General features: G+C 52.8%; 1 protein-coding gene across 1 annotated transcript; it reads left to right on the top strand.

The window, feature by feature from the left end:
• Positions 1-3,610: 3,610 nt before the first annotated feature.
• Positions 3,611-7,280, top strand: GDF7 (growth differentiation factor 7; the record flags this gene model as incomplete). The annotated part of the gene is made up of 2 exons (XM_084201754.1): positions 3,611-3,941; positions 6,358-7,280. The coding sequence occupies 2 exons, from the start codon at positions 3,611-3,613 to the stop codon at positions 7,278-7,280; spliced, it is 1,254 nt and encodes a 417-aa protein (XP_084057880.1).
• Positions 7,281-18,247: the final 10,967 nt, after the last annotated feature.

Here is an 18,247-nt window from a genome sequence, read left to right as displayed (position 1 = left end):
CATACAGCCATTGGCTTCATGTTACTTGGGACTGGTTCTTAGGGAAAAAATAGAGGCAAATGTGGCCCTTTATCTTCATCTTAGGCTTTGACACACTTCCGATTCAATACTCTGTGAACAGGGTGTCAGGACAGTTTCAAAACTGTGTTTTCAGCCCATGATAGAGATACCCAGAGGACTTTTAAGTGTAAGAGCAAAGAGAGATGGAGCAAGTGAGCAGGGCTGGAGCCAGGATCAGCACGTTGGTTGAGGGGCCCCACGGGCAGGAGCACATCGCTGTGCCCACAGCAGTGGGGAGTGCCCTCAGGAGGAACCAGTCTATTTACTGGTGAAGCTGAACGGACATAAAATCTCCCTCAGTTATGTGGGTGTTTTTTTCTGTATAAACTTGCTAATTGAGTTGTAAAATAAAACTGCAGCCTTTCCTCTCCAATTTCTGCTGCTGCAGCAGCGTGCTAATTTGGGTTTGGAAGGGGGCTGGTAGAAGGTGGCTTTTTGCCAGAGTGAAATTATGCACAAAAGTTTTGCAGTGGGAGAGGAGGGAGCCCATCCCCAGCGCAGGGAAGGACTGGGGGCAGGAGCTGCTGTGCTGCTGTGCAGGGCTCTGGAGGCTTGGGAAGGTCCTGCAGCTGGGCTGGGCTGGGCTGATGGAAATTCAAGAAAGCCCAAAAGGGTTTAAATGAGCCTGCAATGGAGAACAGATGGGAAAGTCAGTGCCTGTGCATCTCGATAGACGCTGTGTGGTTGGGAGGATGCGTTGTGGGATTTCATGTCTACCCTCCAGCTCAGCTGGGCAGGATTTGCTGCTTGGGTTGGGGTACCTCTGTGTGTGTGTGTGTTTGTTCATGAGCCTTCTGGTGCTCACAGATGTGTGTCCATATCACTGGGGTTGGGTGGACATCTGTGTGCCTGTTTCTGGGTCTCCATACAGACAATGAGCACAGGGATCTGCCTCTTGTCACCCAGCAGCACAAGGCTCTGTCATGGGGACAGCTGCACACAGGGACAAGGATGGTGTGGTGCAAATTGATGCACAGGAACCCGTTGCTCAGCTCTGCCAGCTCGCAGCAGGCAGGGATTTGGCCCTGGTGCCCACACTGAGGGCTGAGAAAAGGACTGGTCTGTGGGCAAAAAAAGTTGTGGGGGAAAAACAAACAGGAGGCACAGCTGTCTGTTGCATCAATGTAACTTTAATTTTTGAAACATACAGATAAAAAATGCAGCGACAGTGAGTTCCCATCCCAGGGAATTTGGTGAAGGTTGGGGTTCCACATGTGTGGCAGTTACATGCACCCCAACCTGCAGGAAGTTGTACAGGCTTGGGGGCTTGAGGCTGAAAGGTTGTGGGACTGGGGCCCACACTCACCATTTTTGTACCTTTCACTGTTTCCCATGAAACTGACTGTGTGAAATGGTTCCAGGCGGATGGTCCAGAAACCATTGCAAGAAGCCTGGAGGTTTATGGATAGACTTGTCTGCCCATTCAACAGTCCTTCCCACCCACCATCCTTCCATCCTTTTGCTGACCCTTTTGATTCCCTTCCTTGGGCAGCACTGAATGCTGCCATGTGCTGCAGTGGGAGCATCAGCAGCACAGTCTGGAGCCTGGGGCTGCTCTTTGAGGTGGGATAAAGTGGGACAGGACCAGACAGTGCTTTTCAGCATTCCCATCTTTGTGAACAGATGCCCTGAGCACTGAGCCCTGCTGCCACGTTCTGGTTCTGGGAGGGCTCCCGAGTGGAGTCTCAGCACCCCGGCCAGGGGGGAGTAAGGCCTCAGGGCTGGGAGGTCTTGTCGGATGGTTTTTAAAAATGACCTTTAGTATCTGAACAGCATCAGACTGGATTTATTAAGGGACTGGCAGAAGAATAACAGTTGAAGCCTTCCTCTGTGAGCCCTTCCCCTGCCTCCTGCCCCAGCTGAGTTGGCTCCCGGGGGTCACTAACTGCTGGGGAGCAGTGTGTGCAAGGTGTGTGAACACAGAGCGTGCAAATGCCGTGCAAGCCATGCCAACCCCATGGGCAGGCTGTACAAGCCCTGTGCAAAGGCTGTGCCAACTCTAAAAGTGCTGTGCAAGGTGTGCAAATGGCTTCAGGCCTGGCCATCCAACGGTGCATGGGACGGGAATTTGTTGGGATGGGGTTTTTTTGGCAGGTGTCCTGGGAGTGCCGTCCATGTCTCTGCACATTGTGTGTGTACATACCGAGCAAAGCCGCTGGTTGGCATTAGAAACCTGCTCACAATGCTGTGACAGGACACCTGTAAAATTATAGCAGAAAGAAATCCAAGAGGCTGCAGTGACAAATGCTCGTGAGAAGCGATTGTTTCGGGGGGGAGAAGAAAAAAAAAAAGCTGTGTTTGTTTTGGCGAAACACCTACATTCCTTCAAATAAATCATCGCAGTGCTTGTTTTTGTATTTGCAGAGAAATCGCAACAGACATAACCAGGGACTTAAGAGACTTGAAATAACATCCTAGTAAATACCCCACTTTGTTATTTTAATCGAGACCCAAGGAAACATCTGAATTTTACCAAGGAAACCCTCCGCGCGAGGGAAAACATCAGCCCGCAGCCCGGCTGGGTCTTTGTTTTGCTCCGGTGTCGGACTCCCGAGGCGGAATTACCGGGGCCGATGGAGACTCGGGGCAGCCCGGGGCATCTCGGAGCGGTGCGGGGCGAGCCCGGGGCCCCGGGGCAGCCCCACAGCGGGTCGCTCCGGCTCCCCCGGCCGCTCCCGGCCCGGCCCCGCCGCCGGCATCACCCCCGCGGGCCAGTGTCGGGGAAAAGGGGTCTGCCCGAAACATGGGGTGGCGGTTCCTCCATTCGAAACCGAGCCGGGACAGCCCCATCTCCAGTGTAGGACCGGGACCCCCGTCCCAATACGGGGTGGTGAGTGACCCGCCCCAATACGGGGAGAAATTTCCCCGTCCAGTCTTCGGTGGTCTACCGGTCAGTCCCCGCTCCCAAATAGGACCCCTACAAACAGAGGTGGTGGTGCCCCCCAACCTCCCGCCATCCGAACTGGGGTCGCCTTCCAAAGTCAAACACAACCCCATTCCGCCCCACAGCCAGGCTGGGGTGACGCCTTGGCACGGGGCTGTGGGACGCGGCTCCCCCCGCCAAATGAGGGGTGCGGGTGCCCTCACCGGGTGCGGGTCCGTAGCCTTGAGGGATCTCTCACCTGCCGGGGGACGGGATCCGATGGAGGATGCGGGGGTTCCTCACCTGGAGGAGGAGGCGGGGCGAGGTCCAGAGGGGATACGGGGGTATCTCACCTGCCGGGACAGGCGGGGCGGAGCCCGAGGGGGGTTCGGGGGTGTCTCTCACCTGCCGGGGCGGAGTCCGAGGGGGTTTCGGGGGGGTCTCTCACCTGCCAGGGCGGAGTCCGAGGGGGGTTCGGGGGGGTCTCTCACCTGCCGGGGCGGGCGGGGCGGGCGCGGGCGGCGCTCGGGCGGGGAGGGGCGAGCGGCCGGCAGGGGGCGCCCCCGGGCGGCGGGCGGCCGCGGCCGCGGCGGTGGCGGCGGCGGCGGCGGCGGGCGAAGACGATGTTCAAAAGCGGGCGGGGAGCGGCGGCGGCAGCAGCTCCGCGCCGAGCCCCGGGCCGCCGCCATGCGCCTCCGCGCCGCCGCCGCCGCCCTCTGCCTCTGCCTGCTGGGCTCCTGCCGCCTTCGCCGCGGGCTGGAGGCCGCCGCCGTGCGCGGCCCGTCAGCGGCCGCTCCCCAGCGACCCTCGGCAGCCGCGCCTTCCTCCGCCTCCTCCTCCTCCTCCGCCGCCGCCGCCTCCCCCTTCTCCTCCCCGCCGCGGAGGGACGGGGCTCTCCGCAACGGCACGGTGGTGCCGCATCATTACATGGTGGCCCTGTACCAGCGCCTGGCCGCCCGCCGTGCCCCCGGCCGCCGCGCCGACACCGTGACGGGCTTCGCGGAGCGGGCGCGCAGCGGTGAGTGCGGGGGAGCCGCGGCCGGGCGGGCGAGCGCGGTGCGGCCGCCCCGCCGGGACTCCGCCGTCGGGCGGGAGAGAAGTCGATGCTTGGGCTTCGGAATGGGCTTGGGGATGAGGATGCGGCTTGGGGATGGAGACGGTGCATAGGTGTGGGGATCGGGCTCCTGTGTGCATGTGGGAATGGATACACGGGCTTGTGCATCACTCTGAGCGTGAGACTGGGGACGTGATGGCACACGGAGAGGATGCTCGCGTGTTGGTCCGAGCACGGGGCTGTGCCCGGGATAGGATTGTGCGTTGGTTTCCGCACGGAGTAGTTGCGGGGGATGGAGCTTCACGGGATAGGGGCTGAGCATCCCGTTTGTTTAACGGGAATGAAGCCGTGCGCGAATCTGAGCGTGGCAGTGGGAGCGAGGACAGGGCTGCCAGTGGGGTTGTGCGTGAGCATACGGTTAGGAGGGTTGACGATGGGGACAGCAAAAGGTTTGTGCCTGGCACCGGTGAAGGGGTTTGCCGGCGGAGATGAGCGTGGCGCAGAGCCGGGGGCTGGGGTGGCGATGGGGTTGCACACGCAGTCGGTATCAAGGATGGCCCTTGGTGCTGAGGATGCGGTTCGGGACGGGATGCGAGGTGCAGCCGGCCAGGGCGGGATGAGCGGCGGTCCGGGGCTCTTGGGACCTCCCGCCACCTGATGCGGTGCGGCGCACTTTGGGAGCAGCTTCTCTGCGCCTCATCCCCCGTCCTGCCAGAGCCTTTGCAGCCCGAAAAACGCCTCAGGGCACCCGCGACGGGCCGGGCAGGGCCAGGGAGGGAGCGCAGCCACGGTGTCCCGGGGGGTGCTCGGCCCCGGGCGGCTGCGGCGCTCCGGAGTGACTCCCGCTAACGCCGCCGGCTGAGCTCGGTATCGCGGTCCTCTTCCCCCTCTTCGCCCTCTTTTGCCCTCTTCGTACCCCCGAATCTAATAATAATAACAATCAAATGCATATACGTACCTAATGATATACTTTTAACATTTGTTATAATATATACATGTATATATGTACTTCGCGCCCTGCCGGCCAAGTTCGCTCGGCTGGGGGAAAAAAAATAATACATTCCCGATCGAATAAAATGAAAAGGCAAACTGAAAAGCAGCGCCAGCCGCACCCCGTCCCTGTCGCTGGTGGGAGAGCCCCCCCCAGCCCCATTCCCACACCCAGAAGGGGCCGTATCCTGCCGGCAGCCTTTGCGGGAGGAGGTTTACTGGAAGCTGATGGGGAAACGTCGGGGGAGCGAGGCGGGACCGGGAGGAGGATGCTCCGGTGGGAGGGTGGGCAGTGCTCGGCTTGTGAGAGCTGGGCGAAAACTGAGCACAGGTCCTGGGAAGTTTCAGCACAAAATGAAACCAGATGAACTCTTCAAAGGGATCTCCTTATCTGCTCTTATCTGCTTCTCATAGGAATTTTAGATCTGCTTTTCAAATAGTAATTTTAATAACCATAATGAATAATAATAGCACTGTTAATGATAATAATAGCAGCAGCAGCAAATGACAGGGAGAAGAAGTTTCCCCGCGGCGGGCGGTGCAGGCTGCACCCAGCGGCGCTGCCGGCAGGGGTGGGCGGGTGCGGGGCGGGGGTGTCGGGCAGGGCTCTGCCGGCAGCGGGTCGGGGCGCTCCGGGCACAGCAGAGATGTTTGCAGCATGCCCAGGTCAGGTTTCTCGTAAACGAGGGGGAAAACAAAAAACAATCCTCCCAGAACTCAATTCACCTCTTTGCCCCAGCTGCACCTCCTTTGGTGTTTCTTTTTAATTCACATTGAATATATTTATTCAGTGCCAGAAACTGCACAAGTCTGTGTCAGGTCTTTGGATCCACTAAAAATAGTGCCAAACTGAGGCTGGGCTCACTTTCAGCCGCTGTGGGTGTTTCTATCGGACCAGTGTGCCTGTGCCTATCTGCGAGGGGAAAGTGGAATTTTTAACAGCATGTGTATGTGTGTGACACTTAGGGCAGAAGAAGCAGGTGACAAACTGATCGGGAATGGTAATAGGCTGCACAGGTTGAGGTGTGGCTTCCGTGCCAAAACAGAACAGTGGTGCATCTGGGCTCATTGGAACACCTGTGAGGAAGCAGAGAAGCCTCCTCAGGATGTGGAGAAGAGTGCTGATGAGAAGCCACTTGTTTGAATTGATTCCTCCCTCCCTCTGTACCTTCTCCTTCCCATTTGTTTTTGGTGCCCCCGGGCAGAGTGGTGCAGAGTGATGCAGGACACACAGCCTGTGTCCCGCTGGGATGCTCAGGAAGCCGTGCTGCCCAGCGAGATCTCCCCCATTACTCTGCGTCCCTCGCACCTCCCTAATGAGAACTTGGCTTTGGCTTGCTGATATTTAAATTTTTTTTTCCTTTTTTTCCCTCTGTGTTATCTCTTCCAGATGCCTCCCCGTCTGCCTCGGAGCAGCGATACCTCTTTGACATCTCCAGCCTGCCTGAGGCAGAGGAGGTGACGGGCGCAGAGCTGCGGATCCTGCGCTCCCTCCCCGAGAACCGGAGCTTGGCGCTGTCCCCCGAGGGCACCTTCCACCACCTCCTCCTCGCCACCTGCCCCGGCCGGGACGGCGAGGAGCCCCGGCTGCTGGACTCCAGGGCCGCGGACATTCTGGACGCGGGCTCCTCCAGATGGGAGGTGTTCGATGTCTGGAAGGCCTTGCGAGATCAGAGGGAGAGCTCGCCCTCGGGAAAGCTGCTGTGCTTCCTGCTGAGGATCGTGTCGGATCGGTCGGGGCAGCTCCTGCCCCCCCGGCAGCTGGGCTTCGGCAAGCCCCGGCCGCAGCCCCACGAGCGAGCCCTGCTCGTGGCCTTCTCCCGCACCCAGAGGAAGGAGAACCTCTTCAAGGAGATCCGGGATAAGATCAAGGCCCTGGGCAGCCCGCCCTTCCTGGAGCCCCCCGATCCCGGCCAGGAGGCGTACCTCAGGCGGAGGAAGAGGAGGACCACCATTGCCGCCCGCTCCGGGGGCAGAGGCCACGGGAAGAAGGCGAAGACTCGCTGCAGCAGGAAGCCCCTGCACGTGAACTTCAAGGAGCTGGGCTGGGATGACTGGATAATCGCCCCCCTGGATTACGAGGCCTACCACTGCGAGGGGGTCTGCGACTTCCCGCTGCGCTCCCACCTGGAGCCCACCAACCACGCCATCATCCAGACCCTGATGAACTCCATGGACCCCGAGTCCACCCCCCCGAGCTGCTGCGTGCCCTCCAAGCTCAGCCCCATCAGCATCCTCTACATAGACTCTGGGAACAATGTGGTTTACAAACAGTATGAGGACATGGTTGTGGAGACGTGTGGCTGCAGGTAGCAATTTCTGCAGCTCTCTCTATCCCTCCTGGCCTTGCTCAGCAGCCCTGCCATTTTATATATATATATATATAAATACAAATATATATATATATAAAATATATATATAGATAGATATATACACACATACACATTTTGGTGTGTGCCTTCCCAAAAGCCAAACTCAGAGCAGGTGTCCCCTGTCTTCCCTGGGCCACCCTGGCCATGACCCCATGGGGATGGGGGGTGCCCCTCTGAGATTGAGGCTGCCACTGTGTGCCTTGGGAATGTCTCCTCAGCCTCTGAGCTCTGCCTGATACACTTGCTTTGCCTAAGTGGAGCTTACAACTTCTTTCCCAAAGCTTTTGGAAAATGTCTAGCCAAAATTGTCTTGGTCAGAAGATGATCTTGGGTGGGGGGAGGTGGAGTGGTGTCTGCAGCAGAGGGATCAGGTCAGCATCACCCTCTGGCTGTGGCAGTGGGATGGAGGTGACGTAGGAATGCTCTTTTCTTTGAGTTAAAGGACTGCCATTCTTCTGGCAGTCTTCAAATTGCTGCCCTGGGTTTCCTGGTGGAAAAATAAGGGATCCCTGGGGCAGGGCAGGGGGTGGAGAACCTGTGGCTGGTGTGGGTTGTATCACTTGGTCCAGGCCTGTTTGCAGTGGGGAGAGGTTTGTGAGTCTGCTGGCAGAGACAGGAAAGAAGGAGAACCAGAGGCTAAAAGAGTCAGGTCTGAAGCAGAGCTTGTGCTCTTACAAAGATGGGAGTGGCCCTGGGAGGTGTTAGCTGGAGATGCCTCCGCTCAGCATGGTCCGAAGCGCTGGCTTTGTTGTCTGTGTCTTGCAGGAGGTACTGGTGGGTGAGTCCCCTCCCTTTCCCGCACAATACTGTGTTTCCAAGGCATACTGGGAACCCAGCATCAGGCCTACAAGTCACACAGCCATCCTGACCATGTCTGGAGGGAAACAAAGGTCCCAGGTTCCCTAGGGAAGAGCCATTTCGCTTGGGTTCTTCTCTTCCCAAATAATCTCTATAAAAGCACTAAGCTCCACCCTGTCTTCCTTTGGCATCGACTTCCCAGGGATCTGTGTCCCTCCCTGGAGTGCTGGCTGCTCCCTGCTACATTAAGGGAGCTGGATCCTCCAGGAACAGACCTTTCCCATGCAGAGGGCTCAGTGCTACCCTCAGGGACTGCTGTGTGAAGTGGGCTGCTCTGACACGTGCTGAAAGGGTTTTAGTAACTCAGGAGCTGAGTTAATAAATTACCTTTAAACCAGAGAAGCTCTTCATCCATGCCAGGGTGTGCTTTGGGTGCTGGGAGGCTTTTCTGCTGCACCTCACTGGGTTTTCCTACCAAAGTTTGGCTTTGGCTGGGTGGCTTGGCTTAGACCAGAGGTGTATTTGCACAGATTTTGTGTTTGATGGTTTGTTTTTTCCTTGTGGCCAGGGTGTTGGTGTATAAGCATCAGTGCTTATTAGTGATGGTAGTTTGCATTTGGAGGAGATAAATCCCTGCTGGAAAACATGGTATTCCTGCATAAATCCAGTTGTTCTCCATGGCAGGGGTGGTCTGCTGGGAGGGCTGAGCCTGGCCAGGGCAGAGAGGGGGTCACCTCAAGGAGCTCTACTGAGATCCAAATGATTTCAAAGATCAGAAAAGCCTTGGTGAGGTTCAACAGCCCTTTCCCCCCAAGTGCATCAGTAGGAAGTGAATGTGTCCATTGAAAACAGCAACAGATCCACTGGGATAACACCCCCAGCCTCCCTCCATCCCCGCCCACGGAGCCTGCTCTGCATCCTCAGGCTGGGGCAGGTGGCAGCTCTGGGGAACAAGTGTGGTGCCCATAAGTCTCATGTACCCCCTTGACACCTGCAGAGCTCCTCTGGCTTTACATCTGTGCATCCAAGAGGAAAACCCATCTCCCCACCTCAGCATGCATGTAAATATATGCTAATGATGTACCTGCCTCCAGGGGTCCAGAGGGATGCTCAGAGATGGAGGTGGGGGGAAGAGGAAGGATCAGGTCCATGCCATGGGTTTTGTCCCTGTCAGCATTTGGGAAGGTTCCTGACTGGGTGAGGAGGGGTCAGCACGAGGGTTTGTGGATTTCCTCTGCCCTTTGGCTTCAGCACAGCTGGTTGGAGGAGGAGGTTGGCACAGCAGTGCTTGAGCTGCCAGATTCCACCTCAGTTATAAAGTTACCAGGCTTTGGAGGTGCCTCATTTTTCAATTACCTTTGGTTGTTTGATAGTTTTTCTCACTGCTGAGACAATTTTAAAAAATGTTTTTGTTTCTTTTACCCCCTCCCCTTCCTACAAATATTTGTGGTGAAGGTTCACGGGCAGTTCAAATCCAAGCAAGATATATATATAACTCCTGGCAGCCCCTGCTGGCTGGTGGCTCGTGTGAGCCTCCACCAAAAAGGTGTCCTGAGACCTGCTCCTGTGGTACTGTGTCCAACGGGGGGTAATGCCAGGGACTCCCAGTTCTTGTGGGTATTTTTCATCCAGAGTGGCAGGGAACAGACAGATGTCACCTACCTCAGGTCTGAAGAGTAGGGTGACAGGTTGGGTCTTGCAACTCTTCACCCCAGCCCCAATTCTGGGGCAGTGCCCACTGCTGGGGCTTTTGTCCTGAGCCCCATGATGGCTTTGCTGGGGCTGGGGACAAAAGAATGGCTCAGTTGCTGCAGTTGTGTGGCCTGGATCACAAGGACAAATGAGAGGGGAAGATTTGGGGGGAGCACAGAGGCTGCTGCTTCTGGCAGTGATGCTGTCCATGGTTTCACCCATTGGGAACCCAGCCTGCCTCTCCTGACTGTGGGCACCCCTGAACAGGAGTGTTTGCTGGGGAGCAAACTTCATCTCCCCGAGAGGAGCCCAGAGGTGCTGGGGCCTGTGCCAAGTGCCTCCTGTTCCTTTCCTGGGCAAACAACCTCTGGAGGACCCAGGGAGGGCAAAGGATGGAGCTGGATCCTCTTCCTGCTTCTCTAAGGAGTCAGGGGAGGCAGCTCCTGCCTGGGGCTGCTCCAGGGGGATGAGTATGAGCAGGGCAGGGCTGGAGGAGAGCGGAGCTGGGGGCTTTGGTGGGGAACTGTGCTGCTCCCCCGAGCGAGCCGCAGGGCTTGGCTGTCACATTGCTCGTTGCTCCCAGAGTATTTCCAGAGCAAAAGCCACCACTGAGCCCTTTATCAACCCCTGCATGATGACTGCAAGGGCTGCATCTCCATCCCCAGGCAGATTTGGAGGTTGCACCAAACAGTGGGATTAGTCTTGGGCAACAACCATCAGAGCCTTTGCAAATGTGCAGAGATTTATGTTAAATATTCAGAAAAAAAGTCACACAAAGAGTTGTAAAGCTCTGCCCAAGGAAGTGTAGTCACCATCCCTGGAAGTGTTCAAAAACTGTATGGATATGGTACTTGAGGAGACAGTTTAATGGTGAACTTGGTGGTGATGTGGGGTTGATGGTAGGACAGGATTTTCCCCAGCCTTAATCCCACAATTTGGAATGGGGTGGGTGGGTGTGAGAGCCTTTCCCAGGTTCTCTCAGCTGAGTTGTGGCAGCCCTGCACTGTTGGGACAACACAGGGATGTGTCTGTAGAGGGCATGGAGCAGTGAATCCTGCCTTTGGAGAGAGTTGGTGGGGCACTGGCTGCAGGATGGTGGTGGCCCAGCCCAGCCCTCATCCCTGGAGCTGCTTCTCCAAAGAATATCACGCTCTAATGCCAAAGGAAAGGCACTGAAAAAATGTATTTCTGATCAGTTGCCTCCTGCCTGAGCTGAATTTTGGGCACATGTAAACTTTATAAATATGAGACTAGAGGTTGAACATGGACAAATATTAATTCAGCAGTCTCAGAGTGATTTTAATGGATAATTATAGGTTCTCAATCTGCAGTATTTATACAACCTTTCCAGTTAAAAAAAAACCCAAACAGTTTCCATGCAGTTCATATTCTCCTGGAGGATTTGTTTGACCTTGAGCACCATTTTTATCTGCAGGATATAATTACAGTGAAACTGGAAATATTAAGCATTTGAAAAGGACTGTGTATCCATACTTAACTGTCTCTCTCTGACATGGGAATGAAATTGCCAGGAGTAGGGAAACTTGCAGAGTGATCTCATTTGACTTAGAAACACTGGGGCTGGGATCTGGGAACTTGCCCAGATGGGACAGGGACTGACTGGTGTGTGAGCCTTATCTGGGGGTTCTTTGAGCTTGTGCTCCAGCCATTGCCTTCAGGAACAGTCAGGAGCAAAAATATTTTATGCCCTGTTGAACCGTGATCACCAGGGGCGCTTCTGGCCTAGAAATACTTCTCAAGAATCATAGATTTTTTTAAAAAATTATTTTTAAGGAATAATTGCTTTTTAATTCTCTTAAAATAGGTGGTAAAATAGGTGGCTTTTCTAACCATGTGTCCCCCCCACCCTTTTTTTTTTTTTACATCATACTTCAAATCCAATGATAGGAGGGAAATCAGTATCCTCTGGCAGAGAGAAAGCCCTGGAAAAGGGCTTGATGTAGCTTCATCCTGGCATAGCTGCATTGATCCCAGTGGCCTCACTTCTGATCAGCACTGGCAGATGGAGCCACATCCTCTTTGCCTGTTGGCTGATGGTTGGCATACCCATGAGGAAAAGGCTGCAAAGGCACCAGTTCTGATTAAAAGCAAACCCAAAGCCTTGAGCCTTCTGCTCAGGTTTGAGTGCCAGTGGCTCCTGAGTGTGTTGGCACCCTGTGGGTTTTAACCCAGCCCTTGGCTGCACAGCTTTCACTGGGCAGTCATTGATCCATCACACAAAACAAAGCTCTTTTTGCAGTTTTAAGCCCTAATCCCACAGGCACTAAAGTGGTATTTTGGGAGATGGCCCCCATGGAGCAGCAGACACACACACACCCTGCTGTTGGCAGGGAGGGGACAAGACAGGCTGGGGCATCCCTTGGGAAGGCAGGTGCCAAGGGCTGCATCTGGGCAAAAGGAGCAGAGCCCCTTGGATGCTGAGGGGCTGCCATGGCTGTGCTCTCCAGCCTTAACAGGAGTTTTGTCCTGAGCTTCTGCTTGTGTGATTGTATCAATAGCAGTGTTTGTAGTTACATAAAACCCACAGGACCCGTGTAAATGGGGCAAATACATCAAAATACCAGCCCAGCTCATACTTGGACTAAAACTGGTGGGAAATGCCATGGCTTCCTGCTGAGCATGGAAATGCATGCTGAGTTCTGAAATCCAAGTGCCTTCTCTTTTGTCTGTGCTGGGGCAGCAGGGCCGTGTGCCAGGGAGGAAAAACCAGAAACCCTCTGTGGGGCAATGGCAGTGACAGCCTGGGTATTGCACAGAGGCTGTCACCTGAAATGGGGCTGTGTGCCACTGAGGGTGACAGAGGATCAGAACAAGGGGCTGTCTCATGGACCTGGCCATCTCATGACCATGGACCGTGGGCAGTTCCATCAAATCTCTTCCTGTGCCCCCTGTCCTGGGTGCAGCTGGAGTTTGGGGTGAGTTTTTCTCTCTTCACATCATGCCCTGGGTAGGTGAGGGGATGGGAAAACCTGTGTGGGAAAAAGCAAAGTCTTTGAGAGCAGTGTGACTCTGCTCATGACCAGCAGATGCTGTGTGTCCCACTCGTGATCCTCAGCAGCTCCCTGGGCATCATGGATCCCTTTATGTGGGGCCAGAATGGAGATGCAGGGTGGCAGGAGCAGCGTCCCCACTGTGGGAGTGTGTCCTGCATGAAACCCAATGAGGAGAGGGGCTGGGGAGAACCTGTTCTGTGGGTGGGGTGCTGCTGATGGTCAGGAGCCTGTGAATTTGTCTGGGAGGGGAAGAGTTTTTTGTCTTTCCTATCTTTGAATTAATGGTTGGTAAAAGAGCGAGATGTTCCACCAGGCTGGTGTGTGTGACACCTTCAATTTTGTCATAAGCTGGTTTATGTCTTCCAATGTAAAACCAGCTGCATTCAGTCCTTCTAAGCTCTTGTTCCTAGCACAACGTGTTGTGAGGTACATAGAGGTGCAAAGATTATGTCCTACCAGCCAGTGATCTGGGCCTTCAGAAAATGACAAAAAATTTGGAATTTGTGCTGGTGTAGCCTACTGATCAAGGAGCCCACCCTACATCTTAGAGGATGTTTTGCATCTTTGCACCCCAAACACAAATATCCCTGTGTCTGCTTTTCACTTTTACTGACTGCAGTACTCAAACAGCCCCTGAATTTTGCATGCTGGAGAGGAGCCTGGTACAGGTGGTGGTGGGAAGGAGCACTGGCAGGCTGATGGATGCACCATGTTTGACTCTTGCTCAATGGATGGACTAGGGTGGGAAGCTTGGGCAGCAGAGCATTTGCATGGAACTGGTATGGAAAAATCTTAAACCAAAGCCTGATCCATCCCCATCCATTCCATGGATGAAACCAGAACTCCACACATTTTCAATGTTTTTTCAGCAGGTTTTGCTCTCCATTTTTCTGTCATCACCACTTAATAGTTCAGTCATACGTTTTGTGAGCTCATTTTTCTGCTTTGATACTTGTGCTCATGCTTTGGGTTTTCAGGATGGGGAGTGTGGAGAATTGCTGTGGTGTTTGGGGGGGGGAGGGAGAGGAAGGGAAGGCTGAGGCTCAGCAGCAGGACAGCGTGGTGCAGTCAGTCCCCTTTGGGCAGGGGACAGAGAGGGGACAGGTCTGGCAGGGTTGCAGCTGGTGGGAGGAGGGGATCTGCTCACAATGGGTCACACACTCAAGTGCCTTTCTGATGGAAGGTGGGAGTGTTTGGGTCTCTCCTCCCCTTCTCTTTGCCACAATGTCAACCTGTGCTGGTGCCACTCTGGTCTCCATCATCAGAGGAATGAGACCCAGAGGCTGGGCCAAGCCTCCCTGGGAGCTGTGGCACTGGTCTGCTTCTGGGGAGAAGGTCGCATTCCCTGTGGTGTTTCATTCATTTCCTCCATCCTGCCTTGGTGAAGAGGGGGAGCAGAACAGTAGGGAATAAACAGGAGCAAAGTTTAGGGCTGCTTTGCTCCCAAGCTGGTCATCCTAGGGAGCTGTGTGCCAGGAACTGCTGAGCACCAAGGGGCTCCCAGGAGCTCAGCCAGCAGCAGCAGTGTGGAACAGCATCCACAGGCCAGGAAAAGGGATGGTCACACAGGGATGGGCCAGGCTTTGGTCCTTGAAGGTGCCAGAGTTAAATTGCTGTGTAGGAAGTGATCAGCTGGGATGGGGCATTTTGTAGGAGCAGCTCATCCTGTCCTTGCCCAAGGAGGGGGGTGATCATCCTGCCTACATCCATCCCACCTGCTTTAAGGAAAGGTCTGAGTTCCTGAGGTGCTGAAGGTCCAGAGCTCCCACACTTCAGCTTCACTGAAGCCCCGCTTGTGCAGTGCCTTTGCAAATGGAGCTCCCACGGCCTGAGGAGCAGTCAGGGGCTGTGCCCACCTGGAGTCACCAGCTCTGTCTTGCTCTGCAGCTCCCACTGGAAAAGCTGGTGGAGATGCTGCTCAAAGCAATGGACACTCATCTGTGCAGCACAGACCTGCTCTGCTCCTGCTGCTCCCTGTCTCAGATGAAGCAGGGAGCAATGTTGATCCAGTTTGCCCAGTCCCTTTGTATCCCATCACTGTTCTCTGTTTCTGGAGTCAAGTCAACATTTTCTGGAGTTCCTCTGACAAAACGAGCCTCTCTGCTGGTCAGTCATGGTTTTATTTATATGTTCTTTTCTTTGATTAGAAAGGAAAATATCAAAAAATTAAAAAGTTTCCAATAGCTGTATTCCTAGTAGTTATGATTCTTGAAGCAATACTCGTATCCCTGTGTGTGCCTCTCAACTATCCATGTATTTGTGCAGCTTTTTCAGGTCCGGGTGTGTGAAATATCTCTAAAGAAGATAGCTCTGTACGTGATGGTGTAAATGCATTGTTTGTATGTATCTAAAGTTTAAATAGATTGTACATATGGGATTGTAAATGAACTGTAAACAGCAATCTATATTTTCTTGAATATATTATATAGCAGTATATATTTGTTAAATAAATATTCTTGTATACTCTTCAATAACCTTTTTAATATTTTGTACAGATAAGTTTATTAAATATTTTATTGATAAATAGACCTCTGCAAGATTTTCTTTTGATGACTTGTGCTTGTGTCCTAAACCCAGATGTCAAGAGCAGCCTTTGTAAACCACCTTTATTCCCTGGGCTACCTAACGTGTTAAACCAAAAATGAAATACCCATTCATTTTAAACTGCCTTCCAGGGAAGCCACAGATATTTTCCAATAAATAAAGTCATAGAACAGTGAGTGTTTGTGATGGATTTATCATCAAATGTACATCCTTTTTCTTCCCTGTGTTTCTGAATAGTGTTCACCTGCCGTGATGAGAAGCTATCCAGCTCCAGTCAGCCAGACAGGATTCCCTCCATTGACTCCATCAGTCTGGACAAGAGAAGGCTCCATGGAGACCTCGTTGTGGACTTCAGTGCTTAAAGGGGGGCTTGTAAAAAAGCAGGAGAGCAACTTTTTACACAGGCAGATAGTGATAGGACAAGGGGGAATGGTTTAAAACTAAAAGAGGAGAGATCTAGATTGGATATTAGCAGGAAATTCTTTCCTGTCAGGGTGGTGAAGCCCTGGAACAGGTTGCCCAGAGAAGCTGTGGATGCCCCATCCCTGGAAGTGTTCAAGGACAGGCTGGACTGAGAGTGAGGTGCTTTAGCAGGTGCTCCTGCAATGGACATCCCCCAGGCGCCTTGGAGACAGAGAGTGAAGGCAGTAAGGATTACAACTCTCTCCTACATCCCTAAGCACACAGGACTGTGAACATGCAGGTGTGGAGTAAGACATTTGGAGGCATGGAAGGCATCAGGAATGTGTTTTAGACATAGCAAAACAAACTCAGCTTTCAAGACCGAGAAGAAACGTGGAGAACTGAACTGGAGGGAGGCATGGTCATTTCTATGCCCAGTGCACACTGAGTGACTGACCAAGCAGGACCCACCTTTTGGTCAGTGCTCTGCATTCCCACATGCCCATTTTATGGTGACACTGGCCAAAGGGGAGATCTTTTGGTAAAGGTTCCCTGGGCAGGGAGGCAGGATGGCATTTTGCCCCTGGTCCACTCTGCGAGCAGTTTTACAGGAATGTGCTGTTGTAACAAGCTATTTTCAACAGAGCAGTGAAGGGTGAGAGCAAATGGTTGTTCACAGGCATTGCACCACATCTTCACTGAAACCAGTGGGAGTGGTGGGGTTTGTGTTCAGTGGTTTTCACTCCACAGCACTGCAGACTAGTCAAGTGATTGACAACATAAACTAGGCCAAACTAGTTTGTAACTGAAGAGAAATCAAAGGCACAGCAAGGACAGAGGAGATGTCCAAGGTCAAACATGAATACAATAGAAGAAAATGCATAGCATTGGTAAAACAGGACATGATCTGAATTGGGGCTGAACCACTCTGGCTACTTAAAATCCCGTGGGTTTATTTTGTGGGTGAAAATACAAGTTCTTTCCTATAATCACCAATGATTTATCGTACCCCCTTCATGATGAGAGCATGTTAGGACATCAAAACATTTATGTTCTGAAAATGGCATTCCTGTGTCCTACAAGTTAGATCAGAACAATGGAATACTTTCCAAATTTTAAGGGTGCTGGTTAGGGAAGAGGAGTGAGTCTTGGCATTCGGAAAGCCTGTTTTTCCTAATTCTAAGTTATCTCATGCCATGGATTCCTTCTCAGTGTATGAAGCACAGTATTTCCAAGTCTGGGGGCTTTGTTGAAGATGTTCATAAAGGGGGAGAGCAGGAGGCCCCCCGCATTTCCTCCTTCAGTGTGAATTGCTTCAAACAGGACGGAAAAGATCTTTGAGCGTCTGACGGGCAAACCCTGCAGTCAGGTACAGTCAGTCAGATGTTTTAAAAAACACCTGTATTTTATTAGCTGCTGCAAACTAATTTCCACAACACAACTATTCTCCTGCAAGCACATTCCTGCAATAGGCAAAACCCAGGCCGTTTACTATCAGCTCAAGCACTCTGAAAGAGTTTTTAATGAAATCCCTCCCTGCCTGTTCCATAACTTCTGCGTGATGCTACCGAGAGCAGCGATCGCTCCTGGCAGCTGCCTGTGCTGTTACTGCTGGGTCTGCTGCTTGTGCTCAACCCCCATCAGCTGTTCCAGAAATATATGCTGTTTTAATAGTTCCTGGTCACTCACAAACACTCTCTGGATCCTTAATTTGTAAATGTGCCAGGAAAGAGAACATTGCCTGCAAGTGAAGAGACTCAGAAACTTATTGTAGTTGGGAGTCTGAGCATGACCTGTGACACAGAGTAAAACAAATCTCCTGGGTCTAGTGAGTCTATCCAAACCCAGTAATAGTTTGAGTGACTTTAAAATGATAACATTGAACATCTTGTTTAAAGTCTTTGCTGGCAATTAGCTAGACCAAAGAAAGGGATGGGGGGTGGATGCACACACAAACCCATTTTCTGTAAAATAAATACATAAATGACCTCAGCTGCAGAGAAGAGATTATCTGCTGTGGCTCATGTATGCAATCTGTCTCTGTGAGTCAAGAATCTGGTGTTTAGCTTGGAGTCCAACTCCAAATTCTTCACCATAAACACTGGGCAAGCACTCATCCAGCTTCCTGAAGGGACAAGCCTCACTGATCCACACACTCTATAGCTCATTCAGAGCAGCAAACATGGAGCTGGAGGCAGCAAGGGGAAACTGATTGATTATCTTGGAGAGGCTCTGGATAAAAATGCTTAAGCGAGTCAGGTGCCTACCACCCACGGATTTTCTGTGCACTTGGCAGATGTCTGCATTGCATGTGAAATTTGGGGTCTGGAAAGTATTTTTGTAGATTTTGTATGCATGAAGTAATAAAGGAGCTGAACTAGAACTAAACAAGTTACCAAAACAAAGAATCAAGTTACATTTTACCATAAATTTCTTTATTTTTGTTATTGGAGTTGTG

The sequence above is a fragment of the Fringilla coelebs genome (genome assembly GCF_963513975.1).
Source record: "Fringilla coelebs genome assembly, chromosome: 3".
In the NCBI taxonomy this organism is placed as follows: domain Eukaryota; kingdom Metazoa; phylum Chordata; class Aves; order Passeriformes; family Fringillidae; genus Fringilla; species Fringilla coelebs.
This window is presented reverse-complemented; position numbering and strand designations above follow the sequence as displayed.